Source organism: Rana temporaria, chromosome 2, assembly GCF_905171775.1.
Source record: "Rana temporaria chromosome 2, aRanTem1.1, whole genome shotgun sequence".
Lineage (NCBI taxonomy): Eukaryota > Metazoa > Chordata > Amphibia > Anura > Ranidae > Rana > Rana temporaria.
The window spans coordinates 285,371,154-285,391,850 of record NC_053490.1 but is presented as its reverse complement, the minus strand read 5'-3'; the positions used below and the strand labels follow the sequence as shown (position 1 = coordinate 285,391,850).

The following is a 20,697-nucleotide window of genomic DNA, read 5'->3' as shown; positions in this document are numbered from 1 at the left end:
AATATGCTAAACAAATACAGTTGCTATATATACATTTCATGTATTAAACCTAGATATAGTGAAATTCTATACACCCTATTTAATTAAATGCATGCATAGATGTCATATTCATAACTCAAGCTATTGCTTAATCTTTTATCATTCAACCACAAGCCTTCAACAAGCAAAGACACGTTTTTAGTTTTGGCTAAGTTTCGCCTGAAGTCTGAGTTTCTTTAAGATTTTTTTTTTTCTACCTGTTTGGGGGAGGTGTTTGCTCTGCTATGGTTCATTCATATGTCTGCTCTGGCTCACGTAGGGTTAAGTGCTGCACCTGCTGAGGTGTGCCTGTCTTAAGGCACCTGTTCCATCGGCCAATCAACGCTGGAGTTATACAAAGAGCCCACCTGTCAGAAAAGATACCTGTACACAAATCCTCACACATAAATCTAAAACATCATTCTCCGGGGGATGCCTGTGCTTAACAAGAATTAGAGGAACAACACATTTTGGAGAAGAGCCATTTACACAACTTTGAGGGAAAATGTCTAATGAACTAGAGTAAGTACTCAGCATTACGTACATTACTTTATTACAATGCTTTACTAGAATCCAATTTGTGGAAGCTGTATTGTGTTGTTACTATACAGTAGTTATTATTTCTTTTTAGTTATTTTTTAGCTTTTTTTTTTTTTAGTTTTTGTTTCATTTGTGGATATTCCTATATCTATCTATCTATCTATCTATCTATCTATCTATCTATCTATCTATCTATCTATCTATCTATCTATCTATCTGCTTTATCTCTATATTTTTTAGGTGTGTGTGTTTATTTATTTATTTGTGTGTGTATGTATGTACTGTATATATGTATATAGTAGTTATCTGTTTGTATTTTTAAGTGTGTGTGTTTGTGTTCATGTTTGCCTGCCTGTCTGTCTTTGTTTTTAAGTGTTTATTTTTATTTTTTGTGTGTATATTTGTATGTATGTATCTAGTAAGTTATCTGTTTGTATTTTTAAGTATGTGTGTATCTATCTATCTATCTATCTATCTATCTATCTATCTATCTATCTATCTATCTAGGGAAAGTAAACATTAAAACAACCACATAAGCGATTTTAGTGATGTCAATAGCTATAGAAATAACACTTGCATTTTAAGACTCATAATTATTTTGATGAAAAGAAAAAACTAGTTCTTGCATGTTTTCTGTAGTTTGCACTTGGTCTGAGCTGAGTTCATTTTATTAAGATTTTACAAATTTGCCTATGTCTAGTGCAAATGTTTTAAGCTTACCTGGCAAAGCTTTGCTTGTATTACCTATGGGAGTACTCAGAATGTTAGGGTCCATGCACACTGGGCTTAAATGACAGTGCTCTTTCCAAAAAAAAAAAAAACATTTTGAGCGTTTTTTTTGTACTGGCATTTAGAAGCGTTTATTAGCATTTAGTATTTTTATTTTATTTTTTTGCCTGAAAACCACTCTCAAAAACTAAAACCAGAAGAGTGTTTGTTTTATTTACCTCTAAACGCTGAGCTTAAAATACGTCTGTAAATGACTGAATGTGCATAGACACATAGGATAACATTAGCTGCTCCTACAGGCAAAATGCAGCATTTCTTTATACCAGTGTGCATGGACCCTAAAAGTATGATACTGGTTGTATTTATAATTAATAGAAGGTGCCTGTCTAAAAGAGAGACTGATTGAAGTGAAGTACATGTCAGATAACTCTTATTGCTCAATAAATGACTTTGGTCTCAAAGAATTTTTATGTGGAGCTGCATGCACTAAACTGGACATTTATTTGAATTCCAGCAATAAAACAAATCCCTGTAAAATAAAGACTGTATAATCCATCTAATTGGAGTCTCTTAAAAACATGCATGCAACTATTAAACTCTTTGGTGTGGCTCTTTTAGAAAGGTATTAACTCATATCTTTCCAATGACTTTAGCAAGTTCAATGAAAAGCCATTTTAATACAAAACAGTTTCATGTAGAACGGTTTAATTTGCTTGAGACAACTTGGCACCAAGAATACAAAAGTTGGGTGTCTTTGATTTTTGAGTTTCGCTCTTGCTGTACAGCAGTTTCACTCAAAACATCTTAGAGAATATGCTGTCTGCTTATTAGCATAGGAGTTGTACTTATTTGCATAGCCAAAGTTAACTGAAAGAAAGCTGTCTTGTGGTCGTATGCTAATTATTCAAAGTGCTTTACATGTCTGGGGCCACTTTGTAAGGTCCTTTAATACTCAGTGCATATAATTATTCTTTTGTTACCCTTATTAGTGGTGGTATAATGCACCTCACACCCCATAACAGAAGATTGCAGTTCTAAGTCATTTGAGGGAAACTGTACAATGGTTTTAAGAGAGCAAGGGGCTTCTAATTGGCTTTTACATTTAGTATGTCTGAACCATACTGTGAAACAGTGCCATACTCCAGCCACTACTAAACTGGAAACTTGGCTCTGTTTCTGGAACTCAGTGGGGTTGATTTACTAAGTGAGTCAAGAATTTTAAATCAGCCAATCGCATACTAAAAAAAAATCTGTGGCTTTTTTTACTTGCACATGATTGGGATTCAAAAAGATTATTATCTTGTCCTTTAGTCCATCAAAACTACTGCATTTTGAAATGGCATACAAAATCATTGGTGCTCAATTATTATTAAGAAAAGATGGTCCGTAACTCCTTGCTTGCTCTTTGAAATCTTCAAAATGTATTGATTCTCCATAAAAGACGCAGACAGCAGATGTAAATGCATTTCAAGGCATAGTAAATAAGGCACGCAAGGCTGAAATGCATTTCGTCTGCTGTCTGTCTTTTATAGAGAATCAATACATTTTGAAGATTTTAAAGAGCAAGCAAGGAGTTGCGGATCATCTTTTCTCATGATTGCCACTGCAGCTGTGTGACTGCCTTTCCACACTCAGGTAGTTAAAATCAATCTTCTGATCATATTGGGTGGTAGCACCCTTCTTCTGCTCTAATTTATGGGCTCATAGATTATTATCCTAAGTCACAATTTACTAAAACTGGAAAGTGCAAAATCTGGTGCAGCTCTGCATAGAAACCAATCAGCTTCTAACTTCAGTTGCAACAGATTTTGCACTCAGTTTTAGTAAATCAACTCCATTACTATTTTTATCTTCAGAAATAAAACTTTGATTACCCAAATAAACAGGTCAAAATGAGAGGCAGAGTTTTTAAAGTATCACTATCATTAAGGCAATACATTTTTTTGAAATGTCGTATTTTGTTACTCTTCACACTTTAGACCAGGGGTAGGCAACCTTGGCCCTCCAGCTATGGTGAAACTGCAAGTCCCGTGAGACATTGCAAGACCCTGACAGTCACAGGCATGACTCCTAGAGGCAGAGGCATGATGGGATTTGTAGTTTCACTACAGCTGGAGTGCCGAGGTTGCCTACCCCTGCTTTAGACCTTGACAGCGCATTTTGGCTGTCAAAAAGAATTGTCTATAGTGAAATAAATGTATGATCCTTTAGCAGTGGCCATTGTTTTCCTGGGATCTGTAATATCCAGCAGGCATCAAAAGGAACTGCTTGTCATTGCAAGCACTGCTGCTGACATTTTTTTGGTGGTTTAATTCTACTTTACTGTTAAATTATGATGTGTGCAATCTTATTTTTTTTTCACAAAATCTATGAACAATACCTCTGACCTAGACTGTGTTATACTATAAGTTTATGAACAGAAACTTTGTCCGCTTTTTCATCCATCCATGTACGGATGAAAAAGGGACACACATTGATCCCTATGAGATAGCGGTTGTCAGTGGATGAACATCCGCTGACACCCAATCTCATCCGGGTCCGCAATCCTCCGATTCTGCAGACGGAGGAAAATCCTATTTTTCCATCCGTTTGCAGAGCGGTTTGGGTAAACACGGACAGACGGTCCGTGTTCATCTGATCCCCCCATAGGGAAGAGCGTAGAAAAGACAGGTCCCTGTCATCCAGCGGGGATCAACGGAAAGATTCCCGCTGAGCAAGCGGAGGTTCACGGGACGGATCATCACAGATGTGAAAGGGCCCTAATGCCTTCAATGGGGAAAAAACATTGCAGTTGTTATTTACTGTAAAATAACATTATCCAAGATATATTTCCTTGTCTTCATTTTAGATCTGTACATCCACATAACATTACAATATATAGGCAGCACCTATTCCTTTGACTGCTTGGTGATATTAGTTCCTGTTGTACTGAACCTGTATTAAGACAGATGGGGGAAACTAGGTCACAAATATTGTAAGAATGCAGGCACACACATAGATGGAACTAACATTTCGTGAGAACAGTCACACGGGCTCCAAAATGACATTCAAGCGAAGCATGCTTATATTATTATTATGCAATCTGGGTCACTTCCCAATCCAATTAGAAAGCAGCCTCTAAAAAAGGTAAGGCCGCGTACACACGATCAGTCCATCCGATGAGAACGGTCCAAAGCTGACTGATGGTCTGATGTGCCTACACACCATCAGTTAAAAAACCGATCATGTCAGAACGCGGTGACGTAAAACACAACGAAGTTCAATGCTTCCAAGCATGCTTCGACTTGATTCTGAGCATGCGCAGGTTTTTAACCGATGCTTTTGCATACTAACCATCGGTTTTGACCTATCGGTTATCAGTCCATCGGTTAAATTTTAAAGCAAGTTCTACATTTTTTGACCGAAGGATAACTGACCGATGGGGCCCACACACGATCGGTTTGGACCGATGAAAAGGTCCTTTAGTCCGTTTTCATCAGTTTTGACCGACCGTGTGTACATGGCCTAAGAGGTGTAAGGAAAAAGATGATCTAAGTATTCTCCCCTACACATGCTAGTAGGCAGGATAGCCTACTCCCAAAGTAGCAAAGTCAACATGGGCCATTCTTTGTATAGTTTTTTTTTGGCTGTGGTTTTCATTAAGTTGACCTCTTTAATAATCAATTTATAATCTGTTTTCTAATAATTACCTGCTGCTCAGAGGTGTAAGTTATGGACATAAACAGTATATATATATATATATATATATATATATATATATATATATATATATATATATATACATATATATATGTATTTGTTTTATATATATATATATATATATATATATATATATATATATATATATATATATATATACTTTTAAAATGAGTAATAGTTCCAAGGTATTGCTTAACTTTCTTCAAATAAAAAAATGTTTTCGCCAAACTAGTAAATGTTGGTAGTGTGTTATGCGGACTGGCAAAAGATCATAGTTATGTATGCCAAGAATATATTGGTTCATCAACTAAGACAAAAGGCAATACACCCAATTCAACAAGGCATAAAACTATAATTTCTGCTAACCCACCTACACACTGTGCTACATGTAACACACCCTTTTCATGCCTTGAGCTAGTCCATCAAACATTCCGTGACTTCATTACCTTTCTTTTGTTGATACCATGTACAAGAAGGATTCCACATGATCTACTCTATAATAATAAAAAATGTATTTACTCTATAATAGCCTGTGTCTACTAGAATACATTTTTATGGAAGACTATTCTCCGTTTTCACAGCTCTTGCATTAAAGAACCATTTTATAGTGAATAAAAAAAACACAATTTTTTACAGTTTACAGTGTTCTCTTTTAGCAGTGAACAGCTTTTCACAACATTTTCTACATGGGCTAAATAAATATACTACATTTTAAAGAGCTGAATATGGTAGAATGTCATAGACCAGATGGCCACAGCTTATGAACAGTCCTGTACCTGAAACTCTACTGCTAATTTGGCGTAAAGGAGAAAAATTACAATTTGGATTGTCATGAAGCGATTTTTGATGTTACTGCTGCATATTTAATTGCTTGCTTTCCTATATTAATGAATATGTGTTAGTGGTAGTGGCGCTAACTAATAATATATATATTGCCATGTGCCTCTTTTCTCACTTACGAAGAGACAATTGCAGTAAATTAATTAAAAGTAATATTTGATATTCATTCCTATATAATTTGCACCTTTTCTAAACATCTGCTGATGTGGCTGCACTTATGTATTAATGCTATTTAAAGGCCAAAGAGAAGCACATTTTTAAATATTTAACTCTTATTGAAAAGATTCATTCTATTAAGCCTCTCACATTCAGATACATATCTTTAAAAAAAAAAACTGTAAAGAGACCACAGCTTCCATTTTAACCCTTGGTATGTGTACAGAGTACATATTTATACATTGCACTGTGCTGGAGGGACTGAAAAATAGAGTTTTCCTGGAGAACAAAAGCTGCTAGTTAGGAGTGGTCAAAAGTAAAGAAATGACAGCTCAGAGTAACCTATACAGAACATATGAAAAGAAATGATTGAAGATAGAAGCCTAGGTATTAAAATAACACAGGCAGGTGCCTTTCCAGTTGGTTGAACCTGTAACCTTCCTGAACAAGGCTGGAAGCCGTGAGCAACATGTGTTTGCTTTGCTATGAAAGCATGGCTTGTGGTCTAATAGGAGAATTAGTAACTATACAGCCTGTCACCCACATCAGCAATTGTCTGACTTGAAGGTGTGTGGTAACCGCACTCCCTTCTTAGATATCATGTTTAACTAAGGCATAAAGCCATGACAGCCAAAGACCCACTATTTTCTGGATATAGCCATATGTAAAGGCCTTCTATATGTTGCATGGTTGATACCCTTTTATTAGATCAGCAGCAACCATTTGCCTCATATAACTTATCAGAAGATAGAAAAAATACCAGCTAAAGTCTAAAACTGGTATACATTAATATAAATGATATAATGGTGCCCATACATAGGAAAAAATGTATTATTATAAATGTCACTGTCCATGTAGTCTTGTGTATAAAAATCAAATGTTAGTAAGATATGACTCTGACCAGGTAAAAAGGTGAAACAATAACTACTATGCTATTCTAGCTGAATACATTAAATATCAGGCATGTACAATACAGATTTTTTTATCTTGGATTTCTGAGCATATAATATATAATTAAAATTAACTATTTTTTCTTTTTAGTTACAGGCCAGTCATGCTTCTCCAGAATGACAGCATCAATTTCCAGAAATATTCTTACAGCACTGATGAGGAGACATGGTCCAAATACCTGGATAATCCTATGACTGCAGCTACCAAAGCTATGATGAGGGCAAATGGGGATGATGATGGCGTTACCGCATTGAGCTTTCTCTATGATTACTATAGGGCAAGTACATTCATTGTAACCCATATTTGACAACAATAACTTTTAGGTCCAGTACAGACGAAAGGACACCCATGATTGAGAAAACATAGTATATGTGGCATTGCTTTCTATTTAAGTATCAGACATGTCTATTCTACCTCTTGTCTGGCGATGTTCCTGACTCTTTTTGTTATCTTCTTACACATTAATACCAGATAATTCCTTAATAAAATAGACAGTATTTTTGAGGTTTTGCACCATTCCTTTGACAAGTTACTATTGTGGCTTTTTTAAAACGTGCATGTTGTTTATACATGATTTTAATGCTATCCTTTATCTTGTCTTAGGTTCCAAAAGAAAAAAGAATAATTCCACCAGGGTCAACAGACCGTTGTGAACAAGTGAAAAGGTAATTTTAGAAAAAAAAAACATTTAGGAATGTTGGTGTGTGTGTGTATATTTGAATTGAATGTATTTTTGTAATTATTAAAGCTGTTTGTATGTTGTCTTTTAGACAATGCAGTGAATACGACTCAGACGTTTCATCGTATGAAAGCTCAACTCATCTCATGAAATTTCTAAATGATAATCCCTCGTCTACGCAAGATTATGCAGATTCACATAAAAAGAACAGTTATTTAACACTGGACTGTCTGATAAATCCCAGTAAACTGACTTTACCAGCAAATACCAACAAATTAACCAGTGATACACATGAGGGTTTCATGGCCACATCATGTGATGTGTTCGAGAAGAATTCTTTAAACAATCTCTTTGAACCATTACATGTAGCCCAGCAACAACAGCGTTGGCAACCAGACAGTACATTTAAAGAAGACAATCCAGAGGTAAACTACAGTCCACTATATAGTATGCACGATCAATCTTATTTAATTATATTAGCCGTGTTTATATCTATTATATATTTTTATCTGCAGCCCCTCATATTCAATGATATTCTTAGAGGTCAGGCAGAATCCACCTGCTCCGCAGATTACCTACCCGCTGAAGCCAATTGGTAAGTATTTTGAATGCAACCAGAGTTTAAATTGTAATATTGCTTTAATACAGTGCAGACAGATAGATAGATATTTAAAAAAAAAATAGCCTAACCATTCAATAATCACATTAAGCGCCATGTGGAACTGTATTAAAGTCAAAATAAAATGGTCTGCACATGTTTACTTGAGGGTAAGATGCACTATAACTGATTATCTTTCAATCATAGCCTAAGTTTCTTTAAATATTTGTCAAACATTCCAAAAGCATTGTTTAAATTATGTATAAATTCTGCAGTGACTTTGAATACACACTGGAATCCCCCAAAGCCATTCACGTCAAGTCCGGCGACTCTCCAATGGCATATCTCAACAAAAGTCAATTTTATCCAGTAAATCTTCGGATGGCAGATAACAGGAAATGTTTGCAACTGTCTTCCAATAAAGTCAAGGTATGTTCAAGAAAGACCAGTGGTATAACATCGGGTTTTACAGATTGGGAAATTTTGTAGGTAATCCTGAGTATATTGAAGCAGTCTATAGATTGATGTAGCAGTACCAAAACAGGTCTTTGAAAGTTTTAAAGATATATTTCTACAATAAAGTGAAGGAATCAGAGCCAGCTGGGAACATAGTAGACATTGATATATTGGACCACACAATAAACAAACTCAAAGACAAAAAGACCTCATGAATTGGAACAAATGCATCTATTTCTGAAAGTCTAGTAAAATGACATGAGTCACTGAGAACACAAGGCTTTTTCACCAGCGCAAATAGTACGAGTCTATAAGTGCCGTTTACATATAATGCCATGTCTCCCCTGACAAACTGCCTTCTTTTCAGACTTTGTAAAAGCCCCATTTAAATGTTGAACTCATTTATAAAAGACTGATGAATATCTATAGATTTAATGTGTACTGAGCAGGGTGTTCATATTTTCCTAGTGGGATACAGCTCACAACAAATGTAGTCTCCCATTAAATGTATTTTCACACTAACGAGCCCATGGAAGAAAGAGAGTGCATTACTAGTGTTTTAGGGACTCCACCAGGGCCTGGAAGTATGCAGAATACAATATAATTATTGAAAAGAATATACACTAATATTAGTAAAATTAAAATGATATATTTAATATACTTATATAATTTAAAGGTTGTTTAGGCTTTGAGTCATAATCACTTTCCAGCTGATTGAACACCTTCTGGACCCATGAAAAACAAATTCTGTAAAATAATACAAATGAAATATATATACAGGCATACCCCACTTTTAAATACACAATGTGGTTTATTTACTAAAGCCGGAGAGTGCAAAATCAGGCTCACTTCTGTATATAAACCAATGAGCTTCCAGGTTTTATTACCAAAGCTTAATTGAACAAGCTGGGGTTAAAAGCTCATTAGTTTCAATGCAGAAATTAGCCTGATTTTACACTTCCCAGCTTTAGTAAATAAACCCCATTGTGTACTTAAAAGTGTGGTATGCCTGTATATTTATATACATACTGTGTATCACATGCATGATGTAGCTCTTTAAAATTGGGAAACTATTTGCATCTTATATTTGCACAGTAAAAAAGTTGGGGGAAAAATTAGGGGAAATTTAGGGGGAAGTAAAATTGGTAGTAAAACTTGTTTTCATTAAGTTATTATACAGTCCATAATGCTTTCATTGTGCTAATTTAACATGCCATATGTATAGCTATACATATATTTATATACCTATGTTTTTTTATGCAGAGTGTTGTAATGGTCGTCTTTGATAATGAGAAGAATCCTGAAGAGCAATTAAAACGCTGGAAACACTGGCATTCCAGACAGCCAACTGCAAAGCAAAGAGTTATTGATGTTGGTATGTCGATTTCAATTTCTCTAGCAAGACCGATTCAAAATAAAGACTTGATAGGCTCTTGTGAAATCAAATAGTACTTTGTTTAGGGGATTCTAGCATTTATATAACTTTTGCATTTCTACTGAATATGCATGTAATTGATATCAATGTTTTCCTGTCTTCTAGCTGACTACAAGGAAAACTGCAACACTGTGGAGAGCATTGAAGAAGTTGCCTATAATGCTTTGTCATTTGTATGGAATATCAATGAAGAGGCCAAGGTAAATGAGTTATCCAGAGTGTGACCTGCTCATATTAGTGAATAAACTGTCTGAAGGAATGCTAAACACAAGCAGCAATTATAAATGCTTACTTAAAAAAATAAAATATTTAGTTATCCACAAGTGTATGAATGCTGACCGCTTCTGAAAATGCTATTTGCTTGGCTGTTATGCTGACTCTCTTGCTTCAACAGATTGAGTTGATAACCAAGAACAAAATGTAGCTGAGGGGGTTGATTTACTAATGGGAAATAGACTGTGCACGTTGCAAGTGCAGTTGCACTCTGCAAGGGAGTTTGTGCCAGAGCTTAGTAAATAAAGGGAAGCACCCTGACATCCATTATCCACTCATGTGCAAGCAAAAAATGCAAATTTTTTAAATTTCCCTTGCATGTGATTGGGTAATTCGTTGCAAAGTAAAGCTTCACCTCATTTACCAAGCTCTGGAGCATATTCCCTTGCAGAGTGCAACTGCACTTGCAAAGTGCACAGTCTATTTAAATGTAATAAATCAACACCAAGGACTTTTGTCTGTTATCTTGTGCACATCAGTTCTAGGTCATTATCTCTGAAAGTATTGAACTGAAGCCAGAGGCAGCCAAGAAGACAAATGACAGCTCCCATACTTTTCTGCTGATTTGTTTTTTCTACTTTCAAATTTCAACATACTTATGATTTTATAGATATGAAAAATGTACTTTTGTGACAGTCGAAAAAAGCATGTGAAATCAGACGTGAAACGCGTACCTGATCAAATAATGTAGATAAAGAGACCTCACAAGTGATCACGAATGTGTAATACAAAGCTCTACTATACTCAAATGAAACTTCCACTACTCATTTTCCCTACACTACATGCTTCCTGTCCAGAAATGTGTAATTCTGTGTGAACTTGGAATATACTAAAGTAGTGTGTAACGTAACGTACAAAAATAATAGAGTGTCTTCATTGAAAGTAAGGCAGGTGCACACAAAAAAAGTAAACACAGTTGCTTGGCAAAGAGAAAGATGAGTGGAAACGGTTTTTGATACAATCTTGGTTCCCACGTAAAACAGAGATACTTTCTGGGTGGGTTTTAAGCCTGAGGGAAAAATAAATTGTTAGGATCTCTGGGGATTATCTCCAAGGGAGGAAACAGTTGGAAGCATTGGCAGGGAGACAGGTGAATCCAGTGACAATATGTTAGTGTTTCAAATTCAGCTCCATTTAGAAACAAGACTGGACAAGTGGTTAAGTCCTCCATCTGTAAATTCATGTGATGAAATTGTGGTATTATAATAATATTGGATCCATTTGTCAAAGATCACAATATATATGTTGTAGTTTTTATTAATGTGGAAAATATGGACTAAAATGTTAACATTAATCATTGCCTTAACATGTACTTCTCTGATTGGTTTCAGGTCTTTATTAGTATTAACTGCCTGAGCACGGATTTCTCATCTCAGAAGGGTGTAAAGGGTGTGCCTTTAAATCTCCAGATTGACACTTATGACTATGACACTGGGGTGAAGAGACTCATTCATCGGGCTGTCTGCCAGATCAAAATATTCTGTGACAAGGTATGATTAGCTACAAACGAAGCATGCAGCAGTTATTAAATCCAGTATGATAAGCAAATACTTAGACAGAAGATAACTTGCAGTCTAATTAACATGGCCTTATTAAAATAGTATGATAGTGATGAATAAAAACATTCTATGGGGAGAAAAATGTATATTTCCCATAGCAATTAATCAGAATTGTTCCTTGTGAAACCTCGGCTATGGGAATAATAGATATAAACTGATTGGTGGCTAAAGGCAACAAGTACAATTTTTTCCCTATGGCAAACTTTCATACATCAGGCTGTTGATCCTTGCATGCAATAGTAATTACACCTGTCTCTTATTTAAATAGGGTGCTGAGCGCAAGATGCGGGATGAAGAACGCAAGCAGTTTAGAAGGAAAGGAAAGGGGCCAGACACCAGCAAAGGTAAGTTGGTAAACCAACTTGTGCTTAGGATCTATAGAAGGCATTATCCACTGGGATTCGATTAACTTAAGTAGAATGTTCACTTAAAAAAGTAAATGAAGTAAAGTCATTTTTAATTTGAAAAACCCAGTCGTGCAGTGAACTTAAAAAATAGCCTTTACATGACTGTCTGATCACAGTAAACATTTTAACCCTTTAGCAAAACATATACCTTCATAAAATATTGTGCTAGGCACTTTTAGGTGCATTGTAGATTTTTATGACTATCAAAAGCCAAGCTGGGGGGAAGACATTTGGAGGAAGGTAGTGGGTGGAGGGAATTGAGGCTGTTATCTAGCACTAAATCAATTGGCTTTGTTTTATTATCTACAAATTTGTCACTTGGGGATGAGTTTGCTACATAAAATTCTTAAAACTGATCAATGGTTAAACTCTTTTATTCTGTTTTATCTGTTACACAAATATAATTAACTTAAAATGCCTTGCCTTACAGACATAAAATCAGCTGCACTCCCAGGATACAGAGGAACTGACATCACATATCTGAGGCCAATGACAGATATGGAAACCCAACCAGTGTTGTTCATCCCTAATGTTCATTTTTCCAATCTCCAACGATGTGGCGTGGTGAGTATCCTGTGACAATACTATAAAAAAAAAAAAGATTATGGCTAATCTTTTATTCCATCATATATGCCCCTCTGTATTGTATAGTCTGATCTTTTGTTCTAATGCATACGCTCCCTTATATTGCAATAGAAAAGGCAGACCAAATAGATTTACACCAACATAAAAAGCTGCAGTTTTATAAATGCATAAAAAAATAGTTCTGGGCTAAAATTTGACATGGCACATTTATGTTGCTTTTAGTATTGTTGATTTTGTAATTTTGTGTCAACTAGGTCACTCAAAACTCTTTTTGTCTTTCTATATTGTGTTTTAAATGTTGACCACTTGTGTTAAACCATCTGCTGAGTAAATAGCAGGCTTAGGAATTTTAACAAGATAAACACATCTTTCAGTGTAGGATTTAGCTAGCAATGCTATGAACAAGATACAATGGCTACCCTTTAGACACAGACACAGTGGAAGCACTAGAGAATGTGTTGTAAACTTCAAGTTGTTTCAGCACTGCCTCAACTATGATCTAACACTTTTTCTTTTTCTATCCTAGGTACTTCCTGCTGTTACAGATAATGACAGGTATGAATATCTTCCATCTATTCCAAAATGTGTCTGGGATTCTGCACTTTTAATATTTAAATAACCCTAGGCAACTGTACCTATGGTTTGTCCAAAGTAACAAGAGAAACATGAGTATCAAACATGTGTGGGCATATTTTGCCAAAATTAGCAAAGGATATTATTATTCCTTTTTTTTAAGTTACTAATTTTGTTATCTTACTGGAAATATATTCAATTTGAAAGTCTAAGGTCCCGTACACACCAGCGGATCTGTCCGATGAAAACGGTCCGCTGCCGGATTTTGGTCTGATGGCTGTACACACCATCAGACCAAAATCTCTGCGGAAAACAAACGTGGTGACGTGTCGCGCCGTTGCCGCGACGATGACGCAGCGACGTGCGCGACCCTGGAAGGTCAATGCTTCCACGCATGCGTCGAATCACTTCGACGCATGCGAGGGATGGCGGCCGATCGGACATGTCCGGTGAGTCTGTACAGACGACCGAACATGTCAGACGGACATGGTTCCAGCGAACATGTTTCTTAGCATGCTAAGAAACGTTTGTCCGCTGGAAACCTGTCCGATCCGCCGGACATTTGTCCGGTCGGCCGTACACACGACCGAACATGTCTGCTGAAACTGGTCAGCGGATCAGTTTCAGCAGACATGTTCGGTCGTGTGTACGAGGCCTTAGTCCCAAAAACATAGAAACAAAGGATAATGCATCTGACTGGGATGGTAGATGTTGTTGGTATCTCTTCCTTCAAGTAAAACAATGAATGCAATTCAATTATGTATGTAGACCAAACACAGGATTTAGTCTCACATCTCCTTCTGTTTATGTTTACAGGCTAGCACTAAAAAGAAGTTGTCCGTCCTTCACAGGCACCCCTCCATCTAAGCAAAAGTCTACTGAAGACCCTCAAAGAGGTATATGTTGATGCAGTTAGTATGCCTATAAAGAAATGATTCATTTCAAATCAGTGGAGTTGATTTACTAAAGCATATATGTTGTTAACTTTGCAAAGGAATGTTTCCTCTAGTTTTGTGAAAGTGTTGAAAATTTACTTTGCAAAGAATACCCAATCATGTTCAAAGAAAACATAAAACAAGAACATTCCCTTGCAAAGTGAACAGATTTCTTTCCCTTTAGTTAATCAACCCCAATGTGTTCATACATAAAGACTGTGGTTATTTTGGTGCAGTCGAGTGCAGGGAATAAAAATACAGTAAAAGCATATAACAACAAAACCTGGGGAATGCCCAGGGAAAAACCAAGCCTACTTGGTTTTTGTTTTGCTTTTGCACATCTCCCTAATGTACAAAAAACAGACACCCAAAAAGTAACTATTTTATCTTCGGGATACAGCTTATGATTGTGATCAGTTTATGAAAAATGTATGCTTTTGAGTTACTTCAGTTTGAGGATTTTATTGTTAAAAACGTTTCTAGGGTATAAATAACATTTTTAAATCTTTGGTTTAGTTAAAAAAAATGCATTTAATATGTTTTCTCTACTTGATTTACTTACATGTCCACTGCCTTCTTAAATTATTCCTGTTTAGGATACTTTCTTAAAATATGTTTTGTATGCAAATCTGTTATTATAGGTACTTAGCACAGTCAATTTAGCAGCGTTTCACATATATATTGTACATTCACATCAGTCCCTGCCCCAAGGAGCTTTCAATTTAAGGTCCCTAACTTACATTCATAATACACATATTAGGGCCAATTTAAACAGGATCCAATTAACCCACCAGCATATCTTTGCAGTGTGGGGGGAAACTCATGCAGGCACAGGGAGAACATGCAAACTCGAGGCAGGTAGTGTCATGGTTGGGATACACACTGGAGACCCTAGTGCTGCCAGGCAGAAGTGCTAACCACTTAGCCACTTTTGCTGTTCAACACTAGTTACACAGGGGGAGATTTACTAAAACTGGTGCACTGAGTATCTGGTGCAGCTGTGCATGGTAGCCAGTTAGCTTTTGTCTTTAGCTTGTTCAAATAAGCTTTGGCAATAAATCCTGGAAGCTGATTGGTTTCTATGCAGAGCTGAAACAGATTTTGCACTCTCAAGCTTTAGTAAATAACTCCCACAGAGACAGCAAATCTGTCCAGAAATATCAAGGAAATACCTTTTAGCATTTAGCTACTTCAAGTCTATAGTTATTTATATGTGTGAGCAAAGAACAGCATCATTTATATAAATAAGTGTTCTGTGGGGAAGGTGCATACTGCATTTAAATATCAATCACATCCCGAATACAGCCAAAATGTTAAATGACAGAAAGTTGCCAACTTTCAGGAATATACAATCACAAAATTATTTTAGATGTTTTCTAGACGTCAGGTAAAAAATAGTTATTTCATATTATGTAAATAGTCCCAGGCTTCTAAGGCCCCTTTCACACAATATGGATCAGCTCAGCGGAGGCCGCCAGCTCAGCGGGAGACTGCTCCGTTGATCTCCGCAGAGCCAGTGTATGACAGGTCCATCTCTGCTCACTGAGCCAGGAGGGACCTGTCAGAGCCCTGCTGATTCCTATGGGGAGATCTGACGAAAACGGACAGCATGTCCACTTTCATCAGATCTCATCCGATCAGTCAAGATGGATGGCAGACATATTGCCATATGTCTGTCTTGAGTGGATTGGATGGCAGACAGGTGTCAGTAAACACATCTCCACTGACATCTGCCTGCCTATAAGAGTCAATGGATGGTCCACTCTGATCAGCCTGAAAAAAGGACAGGTGGATCTGAGCAGGCTTATCAATGTTCATGGTAAAAAATTGGAGCAATGCACTGCTATATTTCCATGGACTGCCAAAGCCTGCCAGTAAGCTTCTGAGCACAGTGTATTTGGACATATGGCTTTAGTATATACACAGTTAACTCTAGGATTGATAGATCGATCTATAATAAGTCCTGTTTATGTGGTATGCTCTTCTATAGTTTTTCATTTACTACAACTTTTTTGTGTTTGGTTTGTTTTAGTATTATTATATGTACGGCGAGAAACAGAAGAGGTTTTTGATGCACTCATGCTGAAAACACCAGATCTTGTTGGATTAAAGAAAGCTGTAAGTAAAATCGTATAGAGTCATATACCCTAAACTGTATATTGTCAGCTACCATTCCCTTTCGAAAATTTGTTTTTAAAAGTCCATATTTCACCTTACATGTCTATCAGATAGTTGATAGTATGCCAGGCCATATAATGACATGTGTAGTGTAAAAATACCCAGCCCAGTTGTGTCACATAAAATGCCATTATCTCACAATCACAGTTTCATGTCACCCATATTGTGAAATATCCATTTCCCTATGTACTTTCTTCCTGTATGGTTTGTGATTTTTCAAGTGATAATTTGCTGGAAGCATTACACTAAAAACCTTTCAATAAAAACATAGTGTACATAAAAAACATTCTGTCAAGCTGGTGTTATAATCAAGTAAATGAACGTGTTTCAAACATTCCACAGATCTCAGAAAAATATGGTTTATTAGAAGAAAGCATATCCAGAGTCTACAAAAAATGCAAGAGAGGGTAAGTTTTCTAAAAGTTTATCTGTCCATTTGCTTTTTTATCATATCAGTTTCAATATTTAGATCTTTTAGTATGAATGCAAAACAGTAAGGTTGGGGGGGTTATAAAAAGTCTAAGTCTAATGTAACTGAGTGTCCACTTAAAATTATGAATATGATTAATTTCAATAAGTATTTGAAGGCAATATAGCACTGTACAAATTCAGAGGGAAGTAAAAAATAGTCTACACAAGGCTAGGTTCACTCTGCTGCAAGTTGATTTTGGTCTGATGTTAAGCGCAATTACAACTTGGATATGTTTGCATATTCCATGGGATCAAAATCATGCCGTAAGGAAACTTTTCCAAAATCGCAAAGCGCTGAGTTGCATTGAAATGAACTGGCACCATTTAAAAAAATGTGATTTGCATTGTTATGTGATACTGTGTTACTGAATCACATCTGAAATCGCACTGGTGTGAACGGAGCCTCAGTCATGCAATTTATTTCTTTTGGGGTCCTATTTTTTACTTCTACCTTTGACAATCTTACAGATCTTAATGGTTTATCCAGTAATGTTAAACATTCTTTTCCTAACAATATAAGCACACAACTTCACTAGGCAAAGGTATTTTTAAATACACAGCATGGCAAGTAGAAACAAGTCTGAATTTATTAAGAGCAGTTTATAGAAAATGCAGATTTGCTATGACTTTAATTTTGCCAAATGGATGATCTCTGTTTCGAAAATCAAAGGTTATGTTTGTGCCAAGTCAATGCTTAAGAATGTTTAACCCATATAAAGAAATTATCTTGCATAAAAGTACACTGACTAAGGGAATCACTCACATTCTGGAATATATTAACTTCGACCTAGCAAATGCACTGTTTCAGTGTTCGCAAGCTAAATAAAACTGCAGCATGTTTTGAGTTTATATGATCCTTGTCACTTTAGTACTCAGTAACTCAAAGGTTAACTGAATAAAACAGCAATTCCAGCAGATAAATCTTTTGGAAAAAAAAATATATAAAAATCTGATGAAGACAGATAAAATCAGTTCTGAACCCTCGATGACTGTAAGAACTGTTGAGGCAATGTTGTTACTGGCCGCTAGCCAGAGATCTCCCTTCTTTTAAGTTGAAACCAAAGAATGAAACTAGTAGTTGGGTGATAGTATTACACAAGAAAAGTCACGCATCTGAACTGCATATTCATCACATAAAACTTACATTTCATTCATTCATAAGCTAAAATAAAGAGCTAAGCCCAAAAATTACATTATCATAAAATATTTTAGATGGGGTCTCATCGCATAAAAACATAAACCTATGTTGTATGGTAATACATTAAGCTTACAATTCCTTTAATGCCTCTGGGGTTGATTTACTAAAGGAGTAGTACATATTTAAGTAGCTCAGTGAAGGTAAACTTTGTTTATTTTTGATAACCAATCATGTGCAAATAAAATTAAAGAAAATGGATTTTGCTTTGCACATGATTGGGTGATTTATGTGACCATAGCTTTATCTTATTCACTGAGTTAAGTTAATATTTACTTTGCAAACTTGTCTACTGATTTGGTAAATCCATTTCATGCTTTACAAGCGCACCGACTTCATAGTTATTTTGTTCCTTACATTATATTATAAACTTATTTTGGATATACCATCTAGCTTCTTATATTTATATAAAATATATTCTGTTTCTGGTGCAAATGTCTTTAGTTGGTATAAATCAGGGATATGCAATTAGCGGACCTCCAGCTGTTGCAAAACTACAAATCCCATCATGCCTCAGCCTCTGAGTTCATGCTTGTGGCTCTCAGAGTCTTGCTATGCCTCATGGGAATTGTAGTTCTGCAACATCTGGAGGTCCGCTAATTGCATATCCCTGGTATAAATGATATTGTGATGGGAGGTTTAGATGTGAATCAAAATAGGATGCCATGGGAGACTAACTTACAGTATCTAAGTTCTGAAAATCATTTTATTTTCGTTTTCCTTTAGGATTTTGGTCAATATGGACAATAATATAATTCAACATTACAGCAACCACATGGCTTTTCTTCTGGACCTCACAGATCTAGATGGCATAATCCAAGTTACACTTAAAGAATTATAACATTACTTTGGATAAACCGAAAAGACTCATAAGACTAAGGGATGAGACCCTCAGTATGACAGACCTCAGAACATTGCTCAATGCTTGCACTTGTCCCAGGTGAGCAGAGCATAATATCATCAAGTATTGAGAAGACTATGCTTCTTGGGAAAACTGATATGGGACTTCTGTGTCACAGGAGACCATCACATCAGAGACTCTGTACCATTTGGATTTATTTTTATGGTATCCATAACTGGAGAATTTAAAGCTTGTGAGGATGAGTGGCTTGAAGATTACCTCTTTGCATGGTCACCAAGGATGTTATGACCACACAGCTGATATTGCATGGAATAATTTGCTCTTAGATAACTGCCAAGGGCAAATGGGAAAATGGAAGGGCAAATGACACTGAGTACTATAATATGCAGGTATAAAGTACAGTATAGTGCTTGAGACAAAATAATACCAAAGTCCAGCAGTATATCCTAACCACAGTAAACAATCAGAAATCCACTTTCATTTGTCTGATTGCACTACACTGCTGAAACTATGCATTGTTGTTATAGATTACTACATATCATTGCTCTTTGCAGTATTACATAAAACCCAAAATGTGGACTTAGAGTGTTCAACCTAGGCATGATTAGATAACAATGAGGTCTTTGAACCTTTGCCTCTTTTAAATATATAAGATATGATAAAGTATGTACCATGTATGTGCATTTTAATGAGCACACACAATCTAAATTATGACCGGAAACCATCAGTCATTCAATTACTGGGGATCGGAAACAACAAGTCCAATTACGAATGCCAAATCCTGGTGAATATGGGTACACAGGCACGCCGTATTGGTTTCTTGTGTCCAAACATCTATCAAGGCTTCTTACAAAAAGTAGTACATTTTTATCTAGCTGCTGAATATTATAATTACCTTTTTAACAAACACTTTTTTTTAATCAAAAATGGCTGCCAATTTTTAAGCCCCCACCCCCTTCCCAGCCTTCTATTTTTAAAGAAAAAATGTTACCCATACAAACATTTCCTGTTGCTGGTTTGTAGCTTTTGTTGTTACTATATATATATATGTATATATATTGTTTGTTTTATGTTGTATGTATTTTAATGTGCAGAAATGCATTTTGCCATTTCAACAACGTCTTATCACATTTCTCAGTCTTTGTACAATTTTTGTTCCAATTTTTTTATATTGCATAAATCTAGAAAAAGGCTAATAAAATGCCTGGAAAGCTTTATAGAGTTGTTTAAATTAATTATGTTGCTTGTGTAGATTGTTAAAGGGTCACTAGCAGAAGCTGCCCTTTCTAACTATAAAAAGTACCTGTGAACCTTTTTATTCCATATTCTCTCCACTCCAGCCCAGAATTTCTTATGGTGTTATGGAGGAACTACTGCTAATGAAGATTATATCTACAGCTATTATATCTACAGGCCAGGGTAAATTGGCATAAAGTAGTAAATCTAGAAAAAAGAAAAAAGAAAACAATAAGGACTGTGGAATACTTAGAGCATATCATAGCCAAAAATAAGATTATTTCAACAAAAACTTGCTCTATATGCTATATATTATCTTCTG

The 20,697-nt window shown here is 35.9% G+C and overlaps 1 protein-coding gene across 1 annotated transcript; it reads left to right on the top strand.

Annotated features, from left to right (window-relative positions):
• The first annotated feature begins 202 nt into the window (after positions 1–202).
• Positions 203–20,356, top strand: GRHL3 (grainyhead like transcription factor 3). The gene is made up of 16 exons (XM_040337178.1): positions 203–540; positions 7,024–7,210; positions 7,537–7,598; positions 7,704–8,037; positions 8,128–8,207; positions 8,486–8,639; positions 9,930–10,041; positions 10,207–10,301; positions 11,706–11,864; positions 12,202–12,277; positions 12,771–12,904; positions 13,452–13,480; positions 14,315–14,394; positions 16,466–16,551; positions 16,954–17,018; positions 19,004–20,356. The coding sequence occupies exons 1-16, from the start codon at positions 524–526 to the stop codon at positions 19,116–19,118; spliced, it is 1,785 nt and encodes a 594-aa protein (XP_040193112.1). The 5' UTR covers positions 203–523; the 3' UTR covers positions 19,119–20,356.
• The last annotated feature ends 341 nt before the right edge of the window (positions 20,357–20,697 follow it).